This window comes from Sminthopsis crassicaudata, chromosome 2 (genome assembly GCF_048593235.1).
Source record: "Sminthopsis crassicaudata isolate SCR6 chromosome 2, ASM4859323v1, whole genome shotgun sequence".
NCBI lineage: Eukaryota > Metazoa > Chordata > Mammalia > Dasyuromorphia > Dasyuridae > Sminthopsis > Sminthopsis crassicaudata.
The window spans coordinates 656,463,814-656,489,379 of record NC_133618.1 but is presented as its reverse complement, the minus strand read 5'-3'; the positions used below and the strand labels follow the sequence as shown (position 1 = coordinate 656,489,379).

The 25,566-nt window shown below is 39.3% G+C and overlaps 2 protein-coding genes across 7 annotated transcripts in view; both read right to left on the bottom strand.

Moving 5' to 3' along the window:
* Window positions 1-3,204: 3,204 nt before the first annotated feature.
* Window positions 3,205-8,208, bottom strand: MSS51 (MSS51 mitochondrial translational activator). 3 transcript variants are annotated; one of them, XM_074296855.1, is made up of 7 exons: window positions 8,169-8,208; window positions 5,817-6,039; window positions 5,432-5,587; window positions 5,224-5,348; window positions 4,413-4,982; window positions 4,031-4,124; window positions 3,205-3,816 (listed from the first exon to the last, which is right to left on the bottom strand). In XM_074296855.1, the coding sequence occupies exons 2-7, from the start codon at window positions 5,999-6,001 to the stop codon at window positions 3,597-3,599; spliced, it is 1,350 nt and encodes a 449-aa protein (XP_074152956.1). In that variant the 5' UTR covers window positions 6,002-6,039; window positions 8,169-8,208; the 3' UTR covers window positions 3,205-3,596. The 3 variants fall into 3 exon arrangements, with proteins under 3 accessions (XP_074152956.1, XP_074152955.1, XP_074152957.1); XM_074296854.1 differs by lacking the exon at window positions 8,169-8,208 and having other exon boundaries at window positions 5,817-6,110; XM_074296856.1 differs by lacking the exons at window positions 5,817-6,039; window positions 8,169-8,208 and having other exon boundaries at window positions 5,224-5,373; window positions 5,432-5,693.
* A 2,626-nt stretch (window positions 8,209-10,834) lies between these two features.
* Window positions 10,835-25,566, bottom strand: part of PPP3CB (protein phosphatase 3 catalytic subunit beta) — a 47,042-nt gene continuing 32,310 nt past the window's right edge. Inside the window, exons 11-14 of one of the 4 annotated variants that reach the window (XM_074296845.1) lie at window positions 22,089-22,173; window positions 18,932-19,029; window positions 13,790-13,819; window positions 10,835-12,436 (exon numbers count right to left, since the gene is read on the bottom strand). In XM_074296845.1, the coding sequence (XP_074152946.1) occupies window positions 12,258-12,436; window positions 13,790-13,819; window positions 18,932-19,029; window positions 22,089-22,173 (392 nt within the window). In that variant the 3' untranslated portion in view covers window positions 10,835-12,257. The remainder of the gene's footprint in view (window positions 12,437-13,789; window positions 13,820-18,931; window positions 19,030-22,088; window positions 22,174-25,566) is intronic. The other 3 variants (XM_074296846.1, XM_074296847.1, XM_074296848.1) reach the window with 3 other exon arrangements.

Genomic DNA, 25,566 nt, shown 5'->3' with positions numbered 1-25,566 from the left:
CCTCAAATGAGGAGGCTGGGCTAGAGTCCCCTCCAGTGTCCCTTCAAATCTATATCAATATGAACAAACCAGCAAACAGCAGTTACTGCTACTGCACAGGCCACAATTTTCTAAATTGTGTTGTCTCTGGCTCCATCTTTATCATTCTTAACCTGGCCATTTGCACTCAGCTCATTTCCAGTTCCTTTCCGCAGCATAACTGTGGACTTTCCACCTGAAACCACTCTGGGCTGATTGGGGTCAGCTTCGGCCTTTCTCGTGGCCAGATCTTGGCCAGCTCAGCATTTCCAGGCCATTAACATGCCATGATTTCATGCGTTGTCCTCCCTGGGGAGAATGCAAGGTCCTTGTTGGCTGTCTTGTTAGTAATTTAACCCTAATGCTAAACATGGTGCCATTGCACACAGCAACCTTAATGTTTTATCATCATTTCTTTGTCCCGCCTTTTTCCCCCCATCGGTCTATCATCTAAATACCAAGCTTCACTTAATACCTCTCTGCATTATAGTCTGTCTCCAGCTCTGGCGATTCAGTCCCAAAGTTCCAATTGCCTGCTGGACATCATCAGAATTCAAGACCCAGCCAGCATCTTCCTCCTCTGGAATTTGGATTCCAATTCCCTGGCCTCCGATGGCCTAAATCTTCCTCTTGACTGAAGTACTTTTCCAATTCGAACTTTGGCATCTATTTCTGTAGTTTAGCTCTTCCTAGGAACCTCCATCTGAGAGGTTTAATTGGACAGACCCATGCCAACTACACTCGCCTCTAAACAGGCTCAATTGTTCCACCTTGTCCACTAAGAATAGCAACTCTCTCCTTTTCAGTGTCCTTTTGTGTCCCCCCTCCCCACTAGAATGTAAGTTCCTTGAAGGCAGATGTTATTTGTATTTGAATTCCCAGTGCTTTCCACAGTATCAGGTATTGGGGAGTCTTGAATACTTTCTCTAATCTTAACATTTTCTCCAAAAATAGCTCCTTCATTTTCTAATGGTCCTACCATTTTTCTTTTCCAGTCAGCCTCTCAGAACCTAGTTTCTGATTCTTCTTTTACTCCTCCTCTTCCCCTAACAAATTCAATTAACTGACAAGTCACACTTTCTCCCTGATGAATGTCAGCTCTTTTCATTCTCATCCTCATCACCACCACCCTGGTTCACATTGATACCTATTTCCTGGAATACTGCAATAGCTCATCCAGTTTTTCTTCTCCAAACCATTTTACAAAGCAGCCAGATTGATATTACTATAGCAAAAATCTGATCGTGTCACCACTAACTACTAAAGCAATTAAACTTTAGTTTGCTCTGCCCATTTTATCCCCAACCTACCTTTCTAGACTTTTGATTATTCTTATGTTCTACATGCCAGCCAGATGGAACAGTATAGTGGAAAAACAGTGGATTCTTAGGCAGAAGACCTGGTTTTCAATCATAATTATTTACTATTTGTGTGATGTTAGCAGTTTATTTAACCTTTTCCATCTTAGTTCCATGAAGTATTAAAATTAAATGGTTGATTCAGATCAGAGGTTCTTAACACGAAGTTCAAAGACACCCCTAACCCTGTCCCCAAAGCATCAATGATTTCTGGGGGCTCTGTGAGCTTGGAGGAGGGAAAAAATGACGTTTTTCTTTTTATTAATTTCTAAACCAAAATTTTGTATCCTCGTTAAAAACACAATTATTCTGAAAAGAGATCTACAGCTTTCACCAGACTACCAAAAAGAATCTACAAAAAAAAAAAAAAAAAAAAGGCTAAGAATCTAGGGTCTAAATGGTCTCTGAAAACCTTCCAGCTCTGAGATCTAAGACTATTCCCTGTTCTATAACCATGGCCTGGATGATCCCATTTTCATACCTTTGCTATCATTCTTTCTACCCAGGACACATTCACCATTCTTTGTGCCTTTCTAAATTTTACCCATTCTTGAAGGCTTGCTCCATTCAACGCTCTCTCCCAAAAGGTGTTTCATTTTATTTGCATGAATCAGTTTCATGATGTTTATTTCTTAAAAACTAAGCTTTTCCAAGTACTGGGATCCTGTTCAGGTCCTCTGCACGTGTCACTGCATTCTGAGCATACCACAGTAGCTCAATAAATATTTTATTGAGTAAGAGGTAGCATTACATTCACCTAGTTGGGGTGTGAAACGTGCTGGGAGGGAGTGGAGAGAGAGTGATCGAGCCCAGCTGAAAGGAAGACCCAGGAATCTCCAGAGATCCACAAAGACAAGAAGAGCTGGGATGCGAGAGGACAAGCCGAGGGGACAGGCTTGAAAAGACACTGCTCAAGAACCAGGAGATCATTATACATGGCAACAAGATTGTATGAGGATCAATTTTTTTTTTTTCCTACTGAGTCAATGGGGGTTAAGTGACTTGCCCAGGGTTACACAGCTAGGAATTGTCTGAGATCAGGTCCCCCTAACTTCAGGGCTGTGCTCTATCCACTGTACCACCTAGCTGATGGCTCTCTTCAACAATGAGATGATTTAGACCCAGTTCCAATGGTCTTGTGATAGAGAGAACCATCTACACCCAGAGAGAAGATTGTAGGAACTGAGTGTGGATCAGAACAGCATTTTCACTCTTGTCGTTTGCTTGCATTTTATCTTTTCTTTTTTCCTTGTGCAGCATGATAATTGCATAAATATGTATACATATATTGGATTTAACATATATTTCTACCATATTTAACATATATTGGACTACTTGCCATCTAGGGGACGGCATGGGGGAAGGGGAGGGAATTGAAACACAGGGTTTTGTAAGAGCTAATGTTGAAGAATTCATGCAAATGTTTTGGAAAATATGAAAAATAAAAACTTTAATAAAAATTAAAAAAAAAAAAAGACACTGCTCATTATCATCTGGCAGGGCTGAGTAGCTCAGCCCTGAGGTCCTAGCTGAAGTATCTCCCTTCCCTCCAACTTAAGAAGAGAGTGAGAAGCAGGATGACATGCACAGAGAGAGCTTGTGGGTCAGAAGGACCCGGCTTTAAGTCCCTCATCCAGCACACACACACTAGGCTGGCTGTGTGAAGCTGAGCAAGGACTTTAATTGGCAATGTTTCCGGCAATTGTCTAAGAGCAGATTGCAAAACTGAGTTGATAGGAGTTTCCTCTTCAGGAGTTCCCTCTACCAATCAATTCACAAATCTGATCTAAAAATAGGCAACAGGGCTAATAAACAAAAGACTCCAGAAATCCTAAAGAAATTTATTGAGCCAGCAGGGACCTTGTGATACAGAGGAATTCCATCAATCCAAAACTAAGAGCTCACAAGCACCTGAAATACTAACAGTAGAGCAGAGGCAGTTCCAAGGACAAGTTTAAGGCCAATCCTCAAATCCTCAAGAGCAGCAGAAAAGGTGGTACTTAGGACACTTCTCAAAGGATAGAACAGGCACTGATTCAAGGACTAGGAGCCGACTGGAGTTGGGGGGAACAAGTGCGGTTCTGCCCTCAGACATAGACTAGCTGTGTGACCCTGAGCAAATCATTCTGCCTCAGTTTCCTCCAGTATAAAATGGGGCCAATAAAGGTCCCCCAAGGATTGCCGTGAGGATCAAAGGATGTTTGTAGTTTCCCCAGATGTCTACATCCTATGATTTGTTTTTCCTACTGCTTCCTCTCCATTCAATTGATGGGTAGTCCCCCGAAACATGATGTAGTAGGCACTGCAGTACACAGGCTGCTTGTTGGGGTTGGTATAGGCTTGCTCAGGTTTAAGGGAAGCAAACGGGTTATCTCCATAAGCAATGATTCCAGTCTCCAGTTTCATGAGGATCTGCAGAGAGGCTGTCAGCTCCTGTTGACTAAAGATGGCAGAGAAATAGCTCAGGACCGATGCTCCCTTTATATAGAGCCTGGGTCTTACTTCATCCCTATAAATACAGAACAGGGTCATGCTCTTTGGGCATAGCAAACAAGTTCAGAGAAGAAGGGTACCCCTAGAGGATGAAGATGGGGAAGGGCAGGAGGAGCTCCTCTACACAAAATGCGGTGTGTGGGATGGGTAAAGGAGCTCACCTATAGACAGTGAAGATAGTGGGGATCTCATAATCACGAAGCAGCAGTAGAGTGGGCAGCCAGCCAGCCATCAAGTCTTGGCTGGCATGAAAACCTAAGAGCAAGGAAGGGAAGGCTAGCCGCAAGTAGGTGAATCATGGGGGCTACTTCAACAACCTCTCTTCCATCTCCTAAGGTTTTTTTGGGGCCGATCTGGGCCCAATTATAGCATGAATGGCTAGTGACCAACCAAGGTCAATAGTATGTTACTTATGGACCGGACCAAGTAACTGAGTCCCAAGGACAGGAAGAAAGAAGTTAAGATCAGTGGCTCCTCTCATGAAGAGAGAGCACCAATATTTCCTCTGGGAATCCCAGCCCCCCCTAAGAAGTCACAACCTACCTGGATGAAACCCTGCTACCAGGTCTGGCCAGACTGCCCGGCCCGTCTCTATTTGTTCTTCCCAGAAGTCATGATACAGGCCCTGGTAGCTGCTGAGCTGAATTGTATCAGAAGCTGAGGGTAAGACTGAGGAAAGCTGTGGGAGGGATTCCACAGCCAAGTCGACACCAATCATGACTATGTGGAGGTCAGCATATCCAGGAAACATATGTCTGAGCTCATCATAGGCCCCATGGCTGGCAAGGAAAGCCTCTACATGGGAGGCACCTACCACATGCACTGTGATCCCCCCTGGCTTCCCTGTACTCCCCACCAAAGTCCGCAGCCCTAATCCCAATGTCAGGGGCTGAGAAAGGGTGTCTGAGAGAAGCCGTCGCAGGGAGCCCCGGAGGCTTTCTGGGTCTGGCCGTGGCCGCCCCACACTGTCCCACAAGGTGGACATTGCATGACTTCCCAAAACAGATTCCAGCATGGTATCCAGCTGTGTTCCCCACATGGAAAACCAAGTATTCCAGTCCTGAACAGCCCCTGGTGGCCATGGCCACGGCCCTGAAGGTAAGGAGAGGTCACCTGAAGAGAGAAAAGAAAAGTCCAAATGTGATGAGATAAGAGAGGCCATGTCTAGTAAGAGAGAAAGCAATTTTCCAAATGAGTTCTGTCCAGGCATATGAGCTTCCTTCTCCCTACCCTATCCTCCCTGTCCCTCTCCATTCTGCCAGGATCTCGCTTTCCGCTCCCTCCCCCAAGCCTTCTTTCCACCCACCACCAGTGTCTACTTCTACAGCCCCTGCCCCAGATTCCTACTCCCCACCTGTGACCACGAGCCACTCCAAGAGCCGGTCTATAGCAACAAGCTGAAGTTCCCCACAGACCTTCTTGTGTGCTGGCCAGTCTGCCTTCTGGCACCCGGGACTACAGTAATAGACATTTCTGCACCTGGTGGAGAAGGGGCCACAGAAGTCTGTAGAGGAAATCACAGACAGGACTCTCCCTGGCACCTCCCCCTGCCGCAATCTTACCTCTTACAGCGACGAAGGAGCTGACAATCAGGAAGCTGGTCAGGAAGCACTCGGCATTGGGCGCAGAACCGAAAGGTGTCTTCCAGGCGCTGGAACATGTCACTGAGGCTACGAATCCCAAAGCCTGACCCAGGGGTTCCCCCATTCACCACTGCCCTGCAGAAACAATATCGCAGAATCCCTGCCCCCCAAACTCTCATCCTCTCTTCAAATCCTTCATACTTTCTAAATCTCCTCATCCATAGCTCCTTTCAAGAATGACACAGGCAAGTCCCTGAGGAAGGGGGGCATGAAGGATTATTTCAAATGCTTTATCCACACCTCCTAATTATGTTCCCCCCACCCAAAACACAAAGCCTTCCTCTGTCCAAGGTTAAGTTCTCACTTGTATTCCTCATAGCTCTTCATGTTCAGCTTCTGAAGGATAACCTGGGATAGGCCAGGAACATTACTCTCCAAAGAGAGAAAGCCAAGTGCATCAATGCTGGGACCTGAGACTGTGGGGGTCAGAGCCCCCTGGGGGGAAGCCACTGGTGCAGAGTGCTTCCTTCGCCTTCGACGAGGAGCCATGTCAGCTGGAGTCTGCGGTGTGGAAGTGGAACTGCCTCCTGAGGATTGGATACGTGTGGAATAAGCCTGCCAGAGCTTAACTATCACAGCTTATTCAAGTTTCTCAGGAGAGGGCACTGTTCTGATGTCAACAAATATTTAGAGTGCCTATTGCACATCGAGCCCCATAATAGGGAATTTTGAATAACATGAGAAGGCAGCTTCTGATTTAACCATCTAGTGGGAGAGCTAACCATCTAATTGGGGGGTAGGGGAGAAGGGAGGAAGACATGAAAAGACATAAAATTTTAAAAAGACACAAACAAGTATAAATTGGTATTATGAAAACCAAGCACATAAGTGCTTGAAGACTACGTTTCATGAAGACATCTTCAGTGAAGAGGGGCTAATTAAAATGTTCCTAGAAGAGATGGAGTTTTCATGGGTGAACAGAGACGGATGGAGATGAAGCTTTATGAGATGGAAGGTATATTTGCAAAGGCAGAGACAAGATCATCTTAAACATGGGTATAGCAAACAGACTGGCCTGGTTGGTCCACAGGGGAATAAGAAACATTTTGGGCCACTGATAACAACCAAGGCAAGAGAGAACATGGCAGTCAGAAGCAGCAATAGGGAAGCCTGGATCCATTTTAAGGCAGAAAAGGCAAGTTACAGGAATCAAGAGGTTTAATGATGAGACAGAGGGATTACTTTGCAGTAACCATTTCAAGTAAAAGAAAAAGGGTAGGTAGCAGTTATGATGTCAGGGACATGATATTTAATAAACCACTTGTTAGTGCAGAGAAAAGTTCTCATTTCAGTATCAAAACTTTTGCATTTACAGGGGAAACTATTGGATAATCCTCTGGGCTAAGACCAGAGTTAGCAAAAAATGAAATGCTCAAATCCCCTATTTCCTTCCCCAGACTTCAGTTCTCCTACTGACAGTGACAAGTGGCAGCTCCAGGGGCTATGGAACTATAACCCTGAACAATCTGCTTCCCTTCACCATCTGCCCTGAAATCCCCAGCAATACCAAAGAAAGCAGGTCTTTTGTTGTATGAGGGGAAGGAGACTAGTTAGCTCAGTTACTAGCAGCAAAAACTTATAATTCAAGTCAGAAGTATCAGCCTAATGGCTAACCTTGAAGTCTCCCTTAGAAATGGAAGCCATTTAGGACTAGAAATAAGGAAATTACTCTTTGCCCCATTTATCTATCTCTAGGGAGACTTTTTCTCCCCATGGGACAAGTTGACACATGGACTCCCTAGGGCTTTGTCTTATGGGGTCAGTCCCAGCCTAAGTAAGCAGTGGGAGAGCCACTGTGGGAAGCATATGAACGATGCAGAACAGAGAAGTGATTTCTTGGCAGAGGATTAAGGATATGGAATGGAGATGGTCTATGCATTTGCATCTATATATAACACTGTCCTCATATCTGTGCCTGAGACCCAAATTCAGGTCCCCTGACTGAAACATTCCTGCTAACAGTCCTGGACTCTTTAAAGCTCAGTAAGATTAACAAGGGAAGGGACGGAGGACAGAAGTGGGAAAGAATAGGGCAAGAACATGCAAGGAGACAGAAAAAGTTACAGAGGTAGAAATGGAGTCTCTTAAAAGCTTCTTCATACATCCTATCCCATCCCCAAAACAGGGTCATTACATCAGCCTAGAAAAAGTTAATTTCCAGGGAGCCAGATCCCACTAGTTTCTAACTTCTACATGTGGCCATCCTCCCATGGAGATACTACTTCTCCTTTGACCCAGAATCCAGATCCCAAGCAGCCCCAGCTCATTTAGAGTTTTAGATTTCGAGTTCCCACATCAAATCCTTAGTTTCCCCCTACAGGTTACTAAATCAAAATCTCCCCCCCTCAGATTCCTGTACCACCCGAAGAGCCCATCTGTCTGTTCTTATTTGAATTCTTATTTTCTGAGTCACCCACCAGCAATTAAAAAATTGATTTTTTTTTCCTCCCTTGAGAGAGGAAAGAAAAGGGAGAGGAGGATATTGTGGGGTCTTTGTGAAAAAGGGAGAACTAAAAAGAAATAGCTGAAAGACATTTATCTATTTGAGTATGCTCAAACAGCCCCACTCAGCTCCTAATCAGTGATTAACACTCTTCTGGAGGATAAACACTTCACTCAGCTATAAAGAAGACAAGTTGATGAAGAAGTGACTTACCCTGCTAAGCCTTGGTTCCTTCCTTCTCTTTCTTTCAAGTGAAGTGAAAGCTTGATCTCCTCAGACTCTGGGCTATGGCTGAGCTACAGCTGTCCTCTCCTATCACTTTACTCTCCAAACTGCTGAAATGTTGGACCCTTGTGATTGAGTAGCCCTGGCCAGTTAGACTGCCAGGACCAAATTCTCCCTAATGAGAATAGTGGGGGACTGGCCCCCTGCCAAAGACCTGGCTTATTCTGACCCCTATTCGTTGCCAATGGAGCTCAGGTGGCTGTCAACACTCCTCAAATTCACCAAAGGATGGCTGGGATGAAGGTACCAGACAGACAGAAGTAGAATCATTGGTCCCACAGGCTACTTCCAATCCTGAATGTTTTTGTTCAGTCCAGATTTGACTATATTTCAGGGAAAGTCATATGGAATCTATTTATCAGTATTTTGTTGAGATGGGCATAACTCAGTACCTCAGAGAATTAAAGTGATCTATCAGGTCAGGGTGGGCATGAAGGAATCAACTGTGTCCAGGATAGGCTTTCCATCAATACCGTAGGGTAGAATGTCCTTTTTAGTATAATATAAATATTCTGTATACCAAATCTGACGGGATTCAATCCAGGCAGAAAACAGCAAAAAGGACGGTAAGAAAAGCTCAACAATAAATAGTGAAATACGCAGCCAGGAAACTAGCTTATTCAATCCCTAAAATTTATTTTCCCTGAAAGTGAAGTATCTGAGTGGAAATGCCAGGTGACTCCTTCTGCCTACTTCTTCACAAGGTATAATTTCCAGGAAATGATAGACTAAATTTCCATCCAATCTGATTCATAACACAGGACTAGTGACTGATGAAGGTGAGACCTGTGATATCTTAGTAGTCGAGCACAGGATCGGGCCAGCCATCCTTTCGCTTTTCCAGGCAAGAGTTATTGACATTAACTATGAACAATTAAACCTGCCTTGATGTAGGACCAAGAAACTAATTTTAATTTTCATCAAAGTCATCCCTAGTTCATATACACTCATAGGCGGCAAATGAGTTCTAGGCCCGAATGAAGGTCTACAGACCAGTGATCATATAGGCTTTTCAAAAATGTCTCATTTGGCATCATTACCCTGCATTGCAAGCATCACCAAAAAGCTGGAGAAGATCACCAATATTTTGAAATGTCACCAGTCAAGTTCATTTCCCTTGATGTATGTAGAGAATGAATTGTAGCAGGAGTCCCAAAGCTATTATAGGGCAACTTCAAAGCACAAAGTAGGATCTTAATAAATACTTACTGATTAGCTAAGTGAAAGGCAGAAGAAATGTTCCAAGGACACTGAACCACAATATGGCTCCATTTCCCCTGCTATTCCCCTCCTATAGCAATAGGCAAGAAAGACTTGTGAACAGAAACTAGTATAAGGAGTGAAAGGAGACTTTTTGAGGTTTCTAGTCAATGTTCAGTCTTTTGCTACAAAAGTAAATCTGTGTCAACAGTGTCAATGCGGAACAGCTGGGAGATTTAAAAAGGAAAAAAGGTCTGTTGATTTGGGGACTTTTGGGTTTTTTTAGGTACAGATGACAAAAGAGCCATCCTTTATTAGGAAAGGGAATGATGCCAAAGACAATGAAATATCGTATTTAAATTACAATTTATATTTTTGCAGTGTGTACCATGAATAAGGAGAGATTAAATTTCTTAATATCCAAATTAGTACAACACACATTCACTTTTCTCAAAATTGCTTGATAAATACTATACTTTGCAATGAAACCAGCTCTGAAGAGCAGACGGGTTTTTATTCAAAAATGACCAATGCCAATGTCACCATGCAGACATTACTTAGGCATAATAATGAATCAATCAAGTCTAAAGGGGGGGGGGGGGAATCACTCTGAGTATAACAAGCTGCTGAATGCTCAATTAGAAAGGATTTTAGAGGTACTCATCTTCCCTATGTGAAGTAGTGTTTAACATCTTTGGGGAAAGTTCCTGGATAAAAAAGATGACTGATTTAAAGAGAAAATAATCAATCCTTGAAAAAATACTGTTGGTTATCTCTTATAATAAGGGAAAGTTCATAATAACTATTTCAACAAATGTTTATAATCTATTAATATTACTATTGCACAAAAGTAATATTCTTATTTCTATCAATTATGTCCTATTATTTGCAAAAAAAAAAAAAACCCCAAAAACCCACTAAACCCTAGTTGCTTAGTTTCCAGAAAAAGGTGTCACAGATGAGAATTTAATAGCATATAGGCAGCTTTTAAGACTTTTCCTGCCTGCAGTCAAAACACTTAAAGTAGCTATCACTAAATGTGAACTAATTCTAGGGCACAATAACATTGTCTGAAACAATGACATTTTCTTTTTGCAAATTTACACAACAAATATACAGTATATGCTTCCATATAGATTTAGGTGGCAAAAGCACAAACACCACGTCAGGGAAATCAAACTTTCAGATGACAGGAATCTGACCTGCCAAATCACAACAGCAGCTTACTATCAAAGAGATAAAACACATTTTTTTTTTTTTTTAAAGGATGAGGTTCCCAGCTTCTTGGTACCTACTGAATTGAATAGACACAGATTCAGAAAATCTTCTAATTTGAAAAAATCTAAGCCAGATGAGATCAGATCACAGCTTCCAAATAAAACCCAACACAGAGATAAGAGCAGCGGCCCATGCATGGAATTTATTGTGTGCTACTGTTTATAAAATATTCAAATAGTCCTGCACATGCATAATATTTCCAACTTAGACAGGAGACCATACAGGGTGCACTTTCTGGCAAACAGAATAAGAGATGGCTCCGCTGCCTGGAGTTCTGAGCTGTTTTCCAGGGCATGAGGTCACCAAAGTAAAGGGAGATACCAGCTAGAGCGGCATTCTAGACAGACCAATAATTGTGAAAAACTAGCACATGGTTCCATTTATTTTAACCAAGCAGTCCTGTAACTATCAAAATAAAAACTTCAACATGCAGTTTTGACTTTACGCTTTCACAAATGTCTGAATGGTTGAGCTGAACCATAGCTTCTATGCAGCATTTTTATAAACAAAAACACTTCCAGGACATTTTCCATTTCCTTTATAAGAATTCATAAAAATTATAGGAAGCCAACAGCCCTGCTGGCTACTTAAGTAATTTGAATACTCACAATAAACTAAAAGTCCCCATAACATCTAGGCAACCTATACATGTCGTACCTGTACATCATAGGCCTATATATTAAATATTTGCAAAATGAAAACATGCATACACAAAATACAATGTCAAGTTTTACAGACATGATCTGAAGTAAAATTTACTTTTGACAACGTACAAGCTTTTTTAAAGATACCTTAAATGAGCAATTCTGTAATTATGTACTTTTGAAATTTAGGAGTTTTCTTTTTAAATCCCAAGGGTACAAATCTCAAAAGATCTGGGCAAAAAAGATTCTAATTTGAGTTTTTGGATCTGTGATCAAGTAACAAAGTTCTGCCTTGAGATAGATTATGCATCCATAATCAAAAATTAAACTATAATACAGAACTAGTGAAGACTGTAGACTTGAGGTCAGCACTTTGAACATTTGCCAACTGGGTTTTTTGGTATTTTCCCCATGATTCAAAAATACAACTTTGTAACCCCAGAATTGTATTTTAAGACCATTCTAATATAACCTTTAAAGACATTTTAAGAAACCAAAATCCATGAATAAATAGTATTTAAGTGTGTCTGAAGTCTTGATTGGAAAAAAAATCTAGTACTAGGAGGGAGAGGGAGGAATTCTCATTTGTAAACTTAAATGTGTGAATCACAAGCATAAATGGAGGTCAAGATGCTCTCCACAGAAAACAGCCCCAGACCCCTTGCTTTCTACTCCCCACCTTGGCTCGGCTGCCAGCAATGCAACTTCATCAATAGCACAGCACATCCCAGGGCCCTCAAGCCTCCTTCTGGGGAGGGAATTGGGGTCTCAAAAGCACAATGGTTTCTCCAAAGGGACCGGTGACATTTACAGTCAGCTTAGCTGATCCCTCTGGCTCCTTGGGTGTCCTGTCCATCTGGGGCCCGAGATGCGAGAGTACCCGGGAAGCCGTGGGTCACTGGGCACTGTGGTTGCCAGTCCCGTGGTTCTCAGTGGTATGTGCGGTGTTCAGAGAATTGAAACCATCTTGCTGCACAGCGTCTTTCCGGGGTGGCATTCTCTCATTGATCCTATCCAAACCTTTTGCTTCTTCAAAACTGCAGATTCTATGTGGTGGAGAGAATCCTCGTATTGCTTAACAAAATGCAAATTTGATAAGTCAGTAATAGGAAAAAAAAAAGTCTAACTTCAAAAAATAATAATAAATTATTTTTTCTTAAAGATAAAAAGCCCAAAGGAGCAATCATGGCTATAAGCAGCATAAAAAACTTTTAAGTTGAGTTTTCCCCCTAAAATGTTAAACGACAAACATGATGTAAATTACTTGAAAATAAATAATAGAGCATTATGGATGGAAAGTGTTAGCATAGCCTTAAAAATTGAAGGAAACAAAAAAACCCCAAACACAATCTCATCAAAAACCAATCAACAGTATCAAGTTGACCTCAGTCTGACCTCTCTGCATCAGGCTCATTCTAACTCAGACCCTGAGATCTCCACTGCACCAGAAACATGAGGGGAAGAAAGAGTCAAGTGCAACAGGTTAAAATTTACTGGATTAGAACTGCTGAGGAGGCCTGGGCACTCCCACCCTTCTCATCACCTATGTGAAATGAAGAAGGAGGTAAAATATCTGCATGAGTTTGAAGAAGAGTATGGCTGACGCCCAAAGGTGTTTAGTCTCATGCTACAGGAGAAGACTCCTCAATGGAACACCATTCACCAATTGTTATTCAGAAACCCTCCACTGAGGTCAAGGCAATCTTCTCCAAGTGCCATGGTGCATCCCTCAATCATACATGCACGAGAAAGATCCCCACACTGTGGGTACAGACAAGCTGTTTCACACGTGCAGTCCCTGGGGCTCAGAATCTGTGCACCATGTATCAAACATACGGCTGGGGCAGCAACATAGGCAGCAATGTGCACTATCAGAGGTCAACACATGAAATACATAAACAGGAATCATAGAAGCAGACTACAGCCCAAATTGTGGTGGGAAAATATGACAATTCTTGCACATTTGGGTGCATTCTAGAAAATGGCAATAAATAAATAAATAAAATCAAAAAACAAACCCACCCCCAATTCTAAATCACTCCACTAAAAGAAATCAGAATAGAGCAAAAACATGCAAAACATGAAGTGAATCACTCTTTGTGGGATAAGTTTAGACATCTCCATTAAAATAAGCGACTGAAGACACCGTGAAATAACTTTTAGCATGCTGTATACTAATAAAATAAGAATGTTAAAAGCTGATTGAACACTGTATTAGAAAAATATTAAAAAACTTCCCTTGTCCTATCACTATGAACCATAATATTCAGGGGAGAAAAAAGGCATGTTAAGGGTAAATATGATGAGTCAGTGAGTCTGATTCATCTTGGGCTGTGCAAGCTGAGAGTGAGACCCCCCCCAGGGGACATTTCTGATGCCCACCCACATACCACAGATCTTTGCCCAGCGCAAGGACTCTGATCGTACCTTTTTCAGCCTCAATTGCCTCAACTGTGGCTGTACAGAAGTGAGCAGAGGCATGCAAAATGAACGAGAAAGATGAGAAGGGTCATATCGTACAGCAGAAAAGGCAATGATCAACTTAAAATATCACAGTTCCCCAAGCTACATCAATTCATAGTTTAACCAAAAACAGTGCCCTTATCAAAGGGAGAGCTCCACCCCATTCCCCGCCCCCAGTTCCTGACACAGCACAATTACACACAGCACTATGACAACAATGGTCAGGGCACAGAAGAGACAGTCATTCCTTTACGCAGACAGCTCAGCACCTGCCCCAGCTCACTCCTATGTTAAGTGTACATTTAGGATCCAGTATTCCAATGATTCAAGAATTTTACAGCGTCTCTATTATGTTCTATCCATCAGTCTCATGGAAATTCTCTAAAGAGATGCCAAAACAGGATTTAACAATAAATCAAAATTGATGCTGCCTGGGTCCTTCTTTTATGCATATATGTAACTCTGTTTTTCACTGCCTGGGTTTTCTCAGCATTTAAATTCAAAAGGGGAGAGGGGGAAGAATAACAGTATAAATTTCAAAATCCAAGGAAGCTGCTATGGTTTTAAGAGGATGAAAAATCAATAAGCATCCATGGCTATAATCTGAACACTAAGACTGCCTTTTCTCTTTATAAGGGTGTTCTCTTATGAAGACAAAATTATAAAGTCTAAAGAGACTAATACTTGAGGACAAGTTCCCACTGCTGTCATATGACCTGAGGTAAACAGGTAGGTAAAGGCCATGGAGCAAGTCCAATACTTCTCTAACTAGGATGCTGAAAATGCCTCTCTTCTGTCCCAACAAGGAACTCCCCGTGGCATATATGCACAGATACGGACATATGTTCCTGGATGAGAGGTAGAGTCCCACAGTGGGCCACGGTGGCCCAATCAGAGAACTACAGTGTGTCTGTTGTGCTTTTTACTGTCAAGGATCCTTTGCTCACTTCTATCCTCAAACCCTATCAATAAAAAACCCTCCAAGTAACCCAAAGGATAATTTAATAGAGAGCTCTAGTTCTCCTTGTCACGGCTGAGGAACACTCTCCTGACTGCCTCCATCTTCTATCAGAGAGCACAGGGCCCAGTACCAGTAAGACGATCTCACAGCTACTTCTACAATAAGGCCAACAAAAGTGTTGAGGGGCCAATTTAAATGTAAACATCTTATAAGAATGAAGGCAAATTTAATTTAAAGCAGTTATAAGGGCAAGAGAACCAAAGAATCTTAAAGAATTCAGTGAGACTGGGAAAGAAAAAAACAGCTGCTGGTTTGTAAAACTTTAAAATAATCTGATGCCCAAAAAGAAATTTCATGAACACTGAACAAAGGAGTAGTTCATTTTCCTTAATGGATAAAATACATTACTAACCAAAGCAGACATACACGTAATATCCACTGTATACTTCACAGCTTAAAAATATAGTGCTGCACAATTAGAAAACGCCCCTGCAATGTGCCCAAACAAGAAGCCATTAGGTAAAGCAGCCACCTCTATCAGTTCACCACTGGCATGCTCACTCATTAAAAATAAAGATAATTAGCATTACAATTTAAAAAACCCAATAGGAAAAAGTGAATTTTTACAATAATTCTAGACTTTTTCTTTTTTTTCAGGGGTAGAGGGAGGGAAAGAATTTGTGTTTTAAATTATTCTTCTGGAGAACAGAGGTAACTAAAGTGAATCAGTTCAGAGCTTACTGAGTCATGGCAATTATTTTTTATTACAATAATCAAAATAGTACTTTTGGGACCACTTTTATATACACTTAATACACTTTTATTGTATTATAATCAGTAGTAAGAAAGTTTCTTAATAAAGTTGGCAAAATATTTCAAAATGTGATAATACAAATTTCCTTAAACCTCATAGACTTAAAAGATTAGTGATATTACACTATTTTCCAGGATTGATCTATTCCTTGCTGTCTTTTGAGGCCTGGAAATGCTTCTAAATACCTCCTGGAAAATTCCATGACACCATATTTAAACCTGAACATCATAACAAACAGATTGCTTGGAAAAGAGAGATGACAATTTGAAGCATAAACAACAAACTGAAAAGAATATCACTTGATAATTGCTAAACTCTTCCAAAAGCAGTTTCTTTCCTCCAACAATTCTCAGTTACCAAGGACATACTGACAAGAACCCTAACAGATTCAAGAACACCAATGCTTGAATCGTGTGTCTCAAAAGGCATACTGAATGATCAGGAAGAATATGATATTATTAAGAAATTTATGGCCACAACTTCAAGACAGATGTCCTGGTGAAGGCAGCATCTTATTGTGTAGTTCATCAAATTTATTTATTATTGCTTAATTTCCTTGACTAAAAATCAAAATAAGTACAAACTTTATCATGTTTCAATAATTCCATATATTTTGTGCTTAAGGTCATAGAAATTAAATAATCCAAAATGTTAAGATAATCTTAAAATCATTTACACGTGGCTTTGAGAGTTATTTCTACATTTGTTTTTGCAGACGAGAATATTTTGTGTTCCAGGAAATCACTCCAACAGAACACTAAAGCCATAAAGTCAAGTTAATGCCTGAGAGGAACTTGCCATATTCTACCTGTGCCTAGGGCTCAATTTTTCCACGTGATTCAATCAAAGCTGATTAAATAGTCCATGAAGAAGAGGGATTCCTTGCTGCTTTATCAAAAAATTCTCTAGCAACAAGGGAAATGTTTTCAAGACTTCCCTGGGGGCAGCTAGTTGGTGCAGTGGATAGAGCACCAGCCTTGAATTCAGGAGGACCCAAGTTCAAATTTGATCTCAGACACTTAAAACTTCCTAGCTGTGTGACCCTGGCAAAGTCACGCTACTGGGATATATGCAAATTCAGAACTGCCAAAAAAGTATGAAAATAAAAGAACACAGTGTACAACTGCAAATAAGCCTCTATACAAGATATGCTGAAGATAAATCAGAAAAACTGACAAACTATCTAAGAGAAACTGACTAGCAGTAGGTATCTAGCTAAGCAACGTAACCTTCTCTCTGTTCAGTTTTATTATTCTGAGATCTTGGATGGAAGATTATTAAAAAATTCAAGTTATCACACTATCATTCCTATTTAAGCTTTTTGGGGAATAGGAAAATGGGAAGAGTTTGGTGATTCTTCCATCTCGTTTCATTTAATATACATTTAAGAAAACTATTCAAATCTATTTTCTCCTCTTATAATGAATTACATTGCATCTAAAGAAAACTGAAGGGGGCACAGCCTGGAAGAGAATTACAGAATTCCTAAAAATCATTGGAGGGAGAAGGAGAAGGAGAGGGAGACAGAAAGGGACAGAGAGGGGGAGGGGGAGAAAGATGAAAGGAAGTGGAGGAAAGGTGGGGAGAGGAAAGAGACAGAGAGGAAGGAAGGGAGGGATGATGAGAAAGAAAGAAGGAAAAAGGGAGAGAGAGATCTCATTCAGTATGAAATTTTGGAAAACTGGAATTGTGGAAATATGTTTTTCAAAATAGCTTGAGGGATTCCTCATACACATTACTGGTTGTTGTAGACAAAACAATCACATACAATAATAGGACATTACAAGTTACAAGTAAAAAATAATTTGTCCAAATTACAAACGTATAAAATGCTAGCATTTAAATTTTATGGTGAATAAAATGAAATTGTGAAAATTCAATTAAAATGAAATTTTAATTAAAGTTTAAAAATAAAATTTCCTATGTCACTCCCCTATAATCATTAAGTTTTATTACACATACAAAAAAGGAGCTATTCTTATTAAGAATAAGGAACAAAATCAGAAGTGCTGCTTTGCTTAGCAGAACAATGACCCATAAGAAAGTCATTGTCAGTGGGGGCTGGAAAAGAAGTAAAATCAGCTCCTGTCCATGTCACTTTTTTCCCCCACTGTTTAAATAAAGAAATGAAACTTTGGTCACTGAACATAGTCTGCAACATTCACATTCACTCTTTCCCTATTTTAAACTGTGATAAATTTTTTTTAAAAAAGTGTTTACACAAACAAAAAAAAAATTAACTTTTTTTGTTACAAAATATTCAATGAGCCAGATTACAGGAATGCTTTATGTAGAATTCTTTTTATTTTCATGCAAAAATATAGGCACACTTAATAAACACCCTTTCAATTTTGACTTACAGGATTTAAGTTCAACCCCTTTATTCTCCACTTATAACAATAAGTTAGTTATCTACTCGATTACATAATTGTTCAGAATGCACATAGTGCAGCAGCAAATGCAGCCAACCTTAAAACAAGGTGCTACAAAGTTGCTTCTACATCAAGAAACAGACAAGTGTCTGATAGGTAGTTTAATTTAACATACTTATACAGACATACAGCTATACCTAGAGAAAGACAGACAGATTTAAGAAACCAGCTACATCTGCAGAGGAAGGAAACAGCATGTTACAGAGACGATCAATTATACATAGAACATTTGACAAACACCACAGAAAACAAACTTTGGCATCATTTACCAGAGTACAAAACCTTGCACAAATCTGTCTGCAAATGAAGTGCATAGTAATGTTCTAGGGCCCAGAGCAGACTGTTAACACTAAAATTAAATATCTAAAATTTCCCAATGGAAAATAAGCACAATCTAATACAATTACATAAATGAAAAGCAAACAATAAAAAACTGGGAATCACATTTTTCCATTTTTGCATTCTGAATGTTCTTGATTCACATGCTTTAAAAGTAGGGGCTTTAAGCAAGAGCTGAAGTTTTAATAATGCTTCTAAATAAATAAATAAATAATCAATTACATTTGACTTCCTAGACATAATGAATAACATGAGCTGGCTCCACGTCCTCTACTGAAAATCTGAGGGGTTGTGATTTTTTTTCTGTGTAATAAATAACCAGACTCTCAAGTATCTACCCTGATCAAGTATTGATCAGTAACTGCCTAATATATATATATATAGATATAAAGATATATATCTATATATATGTATATATATGGCACCCTGCCCATGTCAGCTGCTGAGACAGGAACTGAAAAGCAGAAGAAACTCCCTGCATGCATTATATGTAGTGTTAGCCAAAGAGTGAGGGGTGCCCCAGTCCATCTGAGGCACAGCTAGGTGCATAGCATCATTACCACTTTGTAGGGTCTGCCGTCCTCCAGCCAACACTCCACTAGGCAACATCCCTGTGGGAGTCAGGCCCTTGAGTGTCAGCACACTTTCACTCTCCTCCCTGGAGAAAAACAAAGACAACAAATATCAGAACTCTTCACTATAAATGTCTGTCAGAATGGTTGTTGTTTATAAGTAGGGACAGGGACAAGAAATAGCTCCTGCTTTAATAATTAAGTCTAATTATTATTTACAATAGTATTTTACAAACATTTTTGAGCATGTATTCCCTGAATATTTTTACTTACATATAAGTTACATGTTTACATTACCAAACTTATATGGGGATATTTTAAAGAGAGTAAAAAGATGAAATTATATTTGATCCTAGAGCTAACAGGGACTCAATGGAGTTTACCATATGAAGAAACAACATGGTCAGCTAACACTTTGGGGAAAATCCCTGTTTCATCTCTGCCTCAGAGAGTGAATGAGAAAATAGAGAAACTGAAGGCAGAGGGCACTATTCAGAGGTTACTGTTAAGAGTCTTATGGTCAACAGGGGGCCTGGAACTAGATTTCTGTCTAGGTCAACAGAAAAGGGAACAGATGTGCGAGGTGTTGTAGAAGCAGGCAAGAAAGATGTGGTAAATCACTGGATGCCCAAGAGGAGAGAGTGAGTGAAAAACTGAAAACCATTATAAGGTTGCCCCCTAAACGACCTTGAAGGTGATAAATCAATGCGACTAGAAGGAAGTGAGTGCCAAATTTGGAAGAAGGATGGGCCTTCAGGGAAAGATAGTGGGAAAATCTATGATGTGTATATGGCAACTCATCCTGTAAAAACCTTCTTGCCAAAGGGCACCTGATGCAACCTTCAGATGATATGGGAAGAGTGATAGGGAGTATCAAGGGGCAGGAAGAGAACTTTTCCAATGGCACTTGCCCAACTGCTGGCATGGGTACCCAAGTAGTTGTTAAGTTACAAATGCCCTGAGGGGGCTGAACCCCTGGCATAGAAGAAGGGGAAGGAGTTGGGAACTTGTACCCTACGGGGAGGAGCCAGACAGAAAAGTGTTGTGGGCAGCTACATGGGGCACTATAAAGCCCTGAACCTGGAGAGAATTAAAATCCCACTTATTAGCTGTGTTATCCTAGAATAGTCCCTTAACAACTTGTCTACTCTAGTTTCCTCATCTGAAAAATGGAAATAATGTACCTAGGCTTGTTATGAAGATACTAGATATTTATTGTTTTTCAAATCTTCAAATGTAAGGTTAATGCTAGCTATTATTATTATTACTGCTGGAAGACATGTTCAAGTGGGGTTTTGCTATAGAAACCCATTTCACAACTGGCATAGACAAGGAGGGTGATTCCTTTGCAGTTAGGACACCTCCCCTCAGCAGGTTCCATATCCATTCTGAAGACCACTCAATCAGAACACTACAATCCTTACAAAGCCTACAGCAAAATTCTTTGAATTGCTGGCAATAGTGTATAAATAGCCAAGCAAAGTAGCTCAGCTAGGTAAATTAGGTAGGCAGAATAGGTTAAGTTAAGCAAAAGTTTGCTGAATAATGAGAAGTCCCCAATTCCAGTCAATAATTACAGAGGAAGAGTTTTCAGGAAAAGTGGACACCCCCCCCCACACACACACTTCACTGTTTCCATATTGTGTTCCATCATAATATGATTAGTGTTTTAGAAGAGTTCAAACGAAACACAAAAGCAAGTCAGGAATTACAGGAGTGCAAGAGATACTACCATTAACTCAGTGATTTCATAATACCCTTGCCATGGCAAGACCAAGCAAAGGGCATAATGTGAATGAGTTCCTATCACCTCCATTCCCATAGCTTCTCTAGAATGGGCTTAAAAAGAGTCCAATGGATATTTCAAACTCACAGAATTTTTTCCCATACATACAAAGTAGATCAAAATTTTCTTTGGTCCCTATCAAGTGGCAACAATTTTAGTGCCCATGTTAAGAATAACATAATTAAATTCGAGTAATCAAGCTTTGCTCCAGTGAAAAAAGAATAGAGGAGATAATGGAAAATTTAGGTAATATCAAAATAAAAAGATCACAAAAACTTGTCCTTAAAAAAGAATGTGCATATAACTAATACTGTCATCTAATCATTTCCCCTATCAACTTAAATTGCTATTGCTCACTACTTCTGAATAGCTCTCAGGGAACAAACATAAAATGGAAGAGCCACTGAAATTATCTGTATTTCTTAACATTAAGATATGCTTCCCATTTATACTCTTTCTCTTATTGTTTGCTTGCATTTTTGTTTTTCTTCCAAGGTTATTTTTACCTTCTTTCTAAATCTGATTTTTCTTGTGTGGCAAGACAACTGTATAAATATATATACATATATTGTATTTAACATATACTTTAACATATTCAACATGTACGGGACTACCTTGCCATTTAGGGGAGGGGATGGAGGGATAGAGGGGAAAAGTTGGAACAGAAGTTTTTGCAAAGGTCAATGTTGAAAAATTATCATGCATATGTTTTGTCAATAAAAAGCTATTTAAAAAAAAAAAAAAAGGTATGCTTCCTCTGGGTCTTCTTCATAGTACATTCACAGTGATCCTCCGGGTACTTTAATAATAAGTTAGATTAGGAGCAGCTAGGTGGCGCAGTGGATAGAGCACCAGCCTTGAATTCAGGAGGACCCAAGTTCAAATCTGGTCTCAGACACTTCACACTTCCTAGCTGTGTGACCCTGGGCAAGTCATTTAACCCCAGCCTCAGGGAAAAAAACTAACTAACTAAATAAATAATGAGTTACATTAGAAATGGAAAGTCAGCTTCCAAAAGCTGGGAAGTGAAAGTAAAGTTGTGAAACAAGAGAGACACATTAAGGATGGCAAAACTGGAAAGTGTCCCATATATCCTGATGGGTGACAGAGACTGACACATGAGGCACGTTCAGAGAATTCACCAAGAAGCCATAGATGAACGATTTTAACTTGCAACATCTCAATAGCTTACTTCACAAACAGAATCTCTTATCATTCTGTTTAACACATAAAAATACCACTTTCTTGACAGAAGAATGTTAGCACATTGCTTCTACATGACAAGTGAGATACATTTGGTGTCCTAGAGTGAAGAAAAGTGATTGGTGCACAAAAATAATTGACAAATTGTACCATTACCTGAGAACAGAGAAGACTCTTGCCATCTTGCCAATTGCTCGAATTTTGTTTCGTATTATTTCTTTCCGTGCTGCCGCTGATCCTACTTTCAATGGAATAAAAAAAAGGAGGGGGATGGACTCAAATTTGGAGAATCTTCACACATATCAGTTAATAATAGCCTGTTTCTCTTTCTGTCTCACACACACACACACACACACACACACACACACACACACACACACACACACACACACACACACACACAGCATCTGTACCAAACTCCCAGACACCTGCAGCCACACAGAAAACTTGCTGATCTTATATTGGAAAAATTCTCTCTCAACATTTGCCAATTCAATGCCAATATGATGCTAAGCTCTGATTAACAATTTAAAAAACTTAATCCACAAACTTGCTTGCTTGCACACTACTGAGTGATTAGTAAAAAAAAAAAAAAAAAAAAAAAAAAAGAAAAGAAAAAGCCAATTAATAATTATTCACAAATGGGAAAGAAACTCCATCCCAATACAAAGCATTTTGTCAAATTAGTGGCCAAGAAAGAATTGGCAATTATTCTGCAGAATTTACTGCTTCATCCTCATAGAAGCCTATGACACACAAGCTAGAATTATTAAAGGCTCCTCATCATACAATAAGAGCATTGGATCTTTTATATTATATTGGTCTAAAAAACTATGCTATAATAATTATTCTATTGGAAAGATCCTAACTAACTAGAGTAGATTATCCCTCTGGGGTCTTGGATAAAAGTGAAAACTTCTACATCTCTAAGCATTATGTGAAGGTAGTTATAGCAAAGATGCTTGTCAACAACATTTTGCTTCACCTTCCAAAAGCCAACCATGTTTCCTATTTCATTGTGTCAAAAGATACTTTAAAGACTTAGGAACTTCTCAGCTAGAGGAACTACAGAAGTCATGCACTTCTACCTCAGCCTCTAAACAATTCTAGTGCTGGCCTGGATCCAACAGAAGAAGGGAAGTGGGCCTTTCCTCTATAGACTGTAAGCTCCTTGAGAGCAGGAATTGTTTTATCTAAACTCTATAAATCCACCAGCATCTAGCACAATTCTCTTCATTTAGTAGTTTTTAAATTAATGTTTGCTCCTGCATATAGTAACTATAGGCACTCCTAGCTTCAGGAGTATGACTCCTGAAAGCTGTGCTTCACCTTTATATATTTATATTGAAGAGGGGAGAAGGGGAGGAAGAATGAAAGAAAGGAAGAATGGCTTGGAAAGATTTTAGAGGCAAAGCCAGTAGAGCCCTGTAGGCTTTGAGAATTATAAGTGACCTAGTCTTCTGTGCTAAAGTGCTTTGTTGTAAATTGAGTAGCCTATAAACACATGTAAATTAAGATGACAATTAGACAAATGAAAACCATTTCAAGGTAACTGAAAAAGAAATTCAATTTCTAGGATGAAAACAAGAGACAGTCTATAGAGTACAGGTTCTACAACACAATTCTACAATGTTTATGAAGTTCAGAGACCATGTTAGTATAAGCATTGAATATGCTTCTACTGCAACTTAACACAGGTTTTGTCCCCCAAAAACAAAACTTCCCACAAATTTGATAATTAGAACTATATAAAATCAAGGCTAAAGGGTATTTTATAGACATAAAAAAATTACTAATTAGAATTACAGAATGTTAAAAGTGAGAGTAACCTTAGAGATCCCAGATTTTATAGATAAGGAAATAGAAGCAGAGAAGTTGTGATTTGTCCAAGGTTACACTGTAAGTCACTTTCTTTTCTACTGAACAGATAGTTCATGAAAAAAAGAGAGAAAATAATTTTATAGTTAAGACTTTGAGGAAACTATAACAAGGTGAAATCAAACCTTATACGCATTTCAGTAAAGTCAAATAGAATATGAAATATAGCTAATTTAAAAAAAATAACTGAACTAAAAACACTATAACAAGTCAGGATTGGAACAATCTATGAACACATCATGCATAATATTAAAATAAATATCCACAGTAAAATTATTTTAAGGAACAAGACAGTCGACTGAACACACCCTAATCATGCAGGCAGAAATACAAAGTATTACAAATAGGTAAAAGAATGAAATCTAAAGACGAGAGGAATGAAAAAAGGGAGAAATATTTCCATGCACAGAAAGACAGACATCTTGGAATATGACTTCCAAAACAAAACAAAATTTAATATAGGTAAATTTAAAATAAATTTTCAGTGCCCAATGAGAATCACTTTAGATAAACACAAACTTTCTAACATGTGCTAACTTAAAGGGATAAAACAATTTATGAAGTCATATTTCAAAACAAGGTAACTCTGTCTGGTCTGTACCTTTTTTATTGCCATATATGAGTCGTTCTTCAGATGGAGAGTCCAGAAAAAAGGAAGTGAATGATGGAGAAAAAGATGGTTGAGACAAATAAAAAGATAGATATTTAACTTGGCAGTGGTACTGAAGAATGAATGTGGGAAGAAAGGGAAGAAAATGAAAGTCCTCACATTTGAAAAAGGTAGTACTATAGAAACTAGTGAATAAAAGGGAGAATCCACTGGGAAAATTCTCAAGTCAAGAAGATAATTTTAAGGAGATAAGTTCATGACTCATAATAGTATTTGATGAAAATAGAAATAACTAAAGAACAGGAGAAACACGTGGAAACACATAAGACTTCTAAAGAATGTGCCACAAACAATCGCATACGTCCATTTTGACATGCCTAAGAAAATGTGTCACCCAAAGGAAATGTGTTTCAAGTAAAAGTAATAACATAATGGGATAGGAGTTCATGTGATTCCTGAAGATCACCAACATTTGAAGATGGAATCCTAGTTCCATATTGTGTACAGAGAAGGTGCTTTATTGGCCCATACTTTAGTAGTAGACCTTCCCTATTTTCAAAAAGAAAAAACAGAAAAGTATACCATATGAACATCTGAAGTACAATACTTTTTGAATCAGAATTATACTAATTCTACCTAAACTAAAAACAGCATGTGGACATTCTGCTCTCAGTCTAATTGGAGAGCTTTTGGAAATGTCTTGTTGCAAAATAGCAGATTTTACATGCAGATTTACACGCAGCCTCCCCCCCCCCCCAAAAAAAAAGCCTAAAGAAGGGAAAAGGAGAATATCAGCACAGTACATATTCTGTACCCTAATCCATCTATTCCTAATTATATAGAATTCTGAATTAGAAAGAACCCAATAGATTGATAAGCTAATTATCTTCATTTCATAGAAGAGCAAATATAGTTAAGTGACTTTCCTAATGCCAGAGAAAACATAAGCTCAAACCAGAATTTGAGCCCTATTCCTGTCAAATCCATTTTCATTACACAACTATGCCTCCATAATATAACAAATTTTTAGACTAGTAAAATAATACCCGTAAACCCCATGTTAAATTTTTTGTTTACTATACTTAAAAAAAGGCCCACAAATCAGGATGATAGGATTTCTCCTTTTGTGATTAAAGTGGACATTAA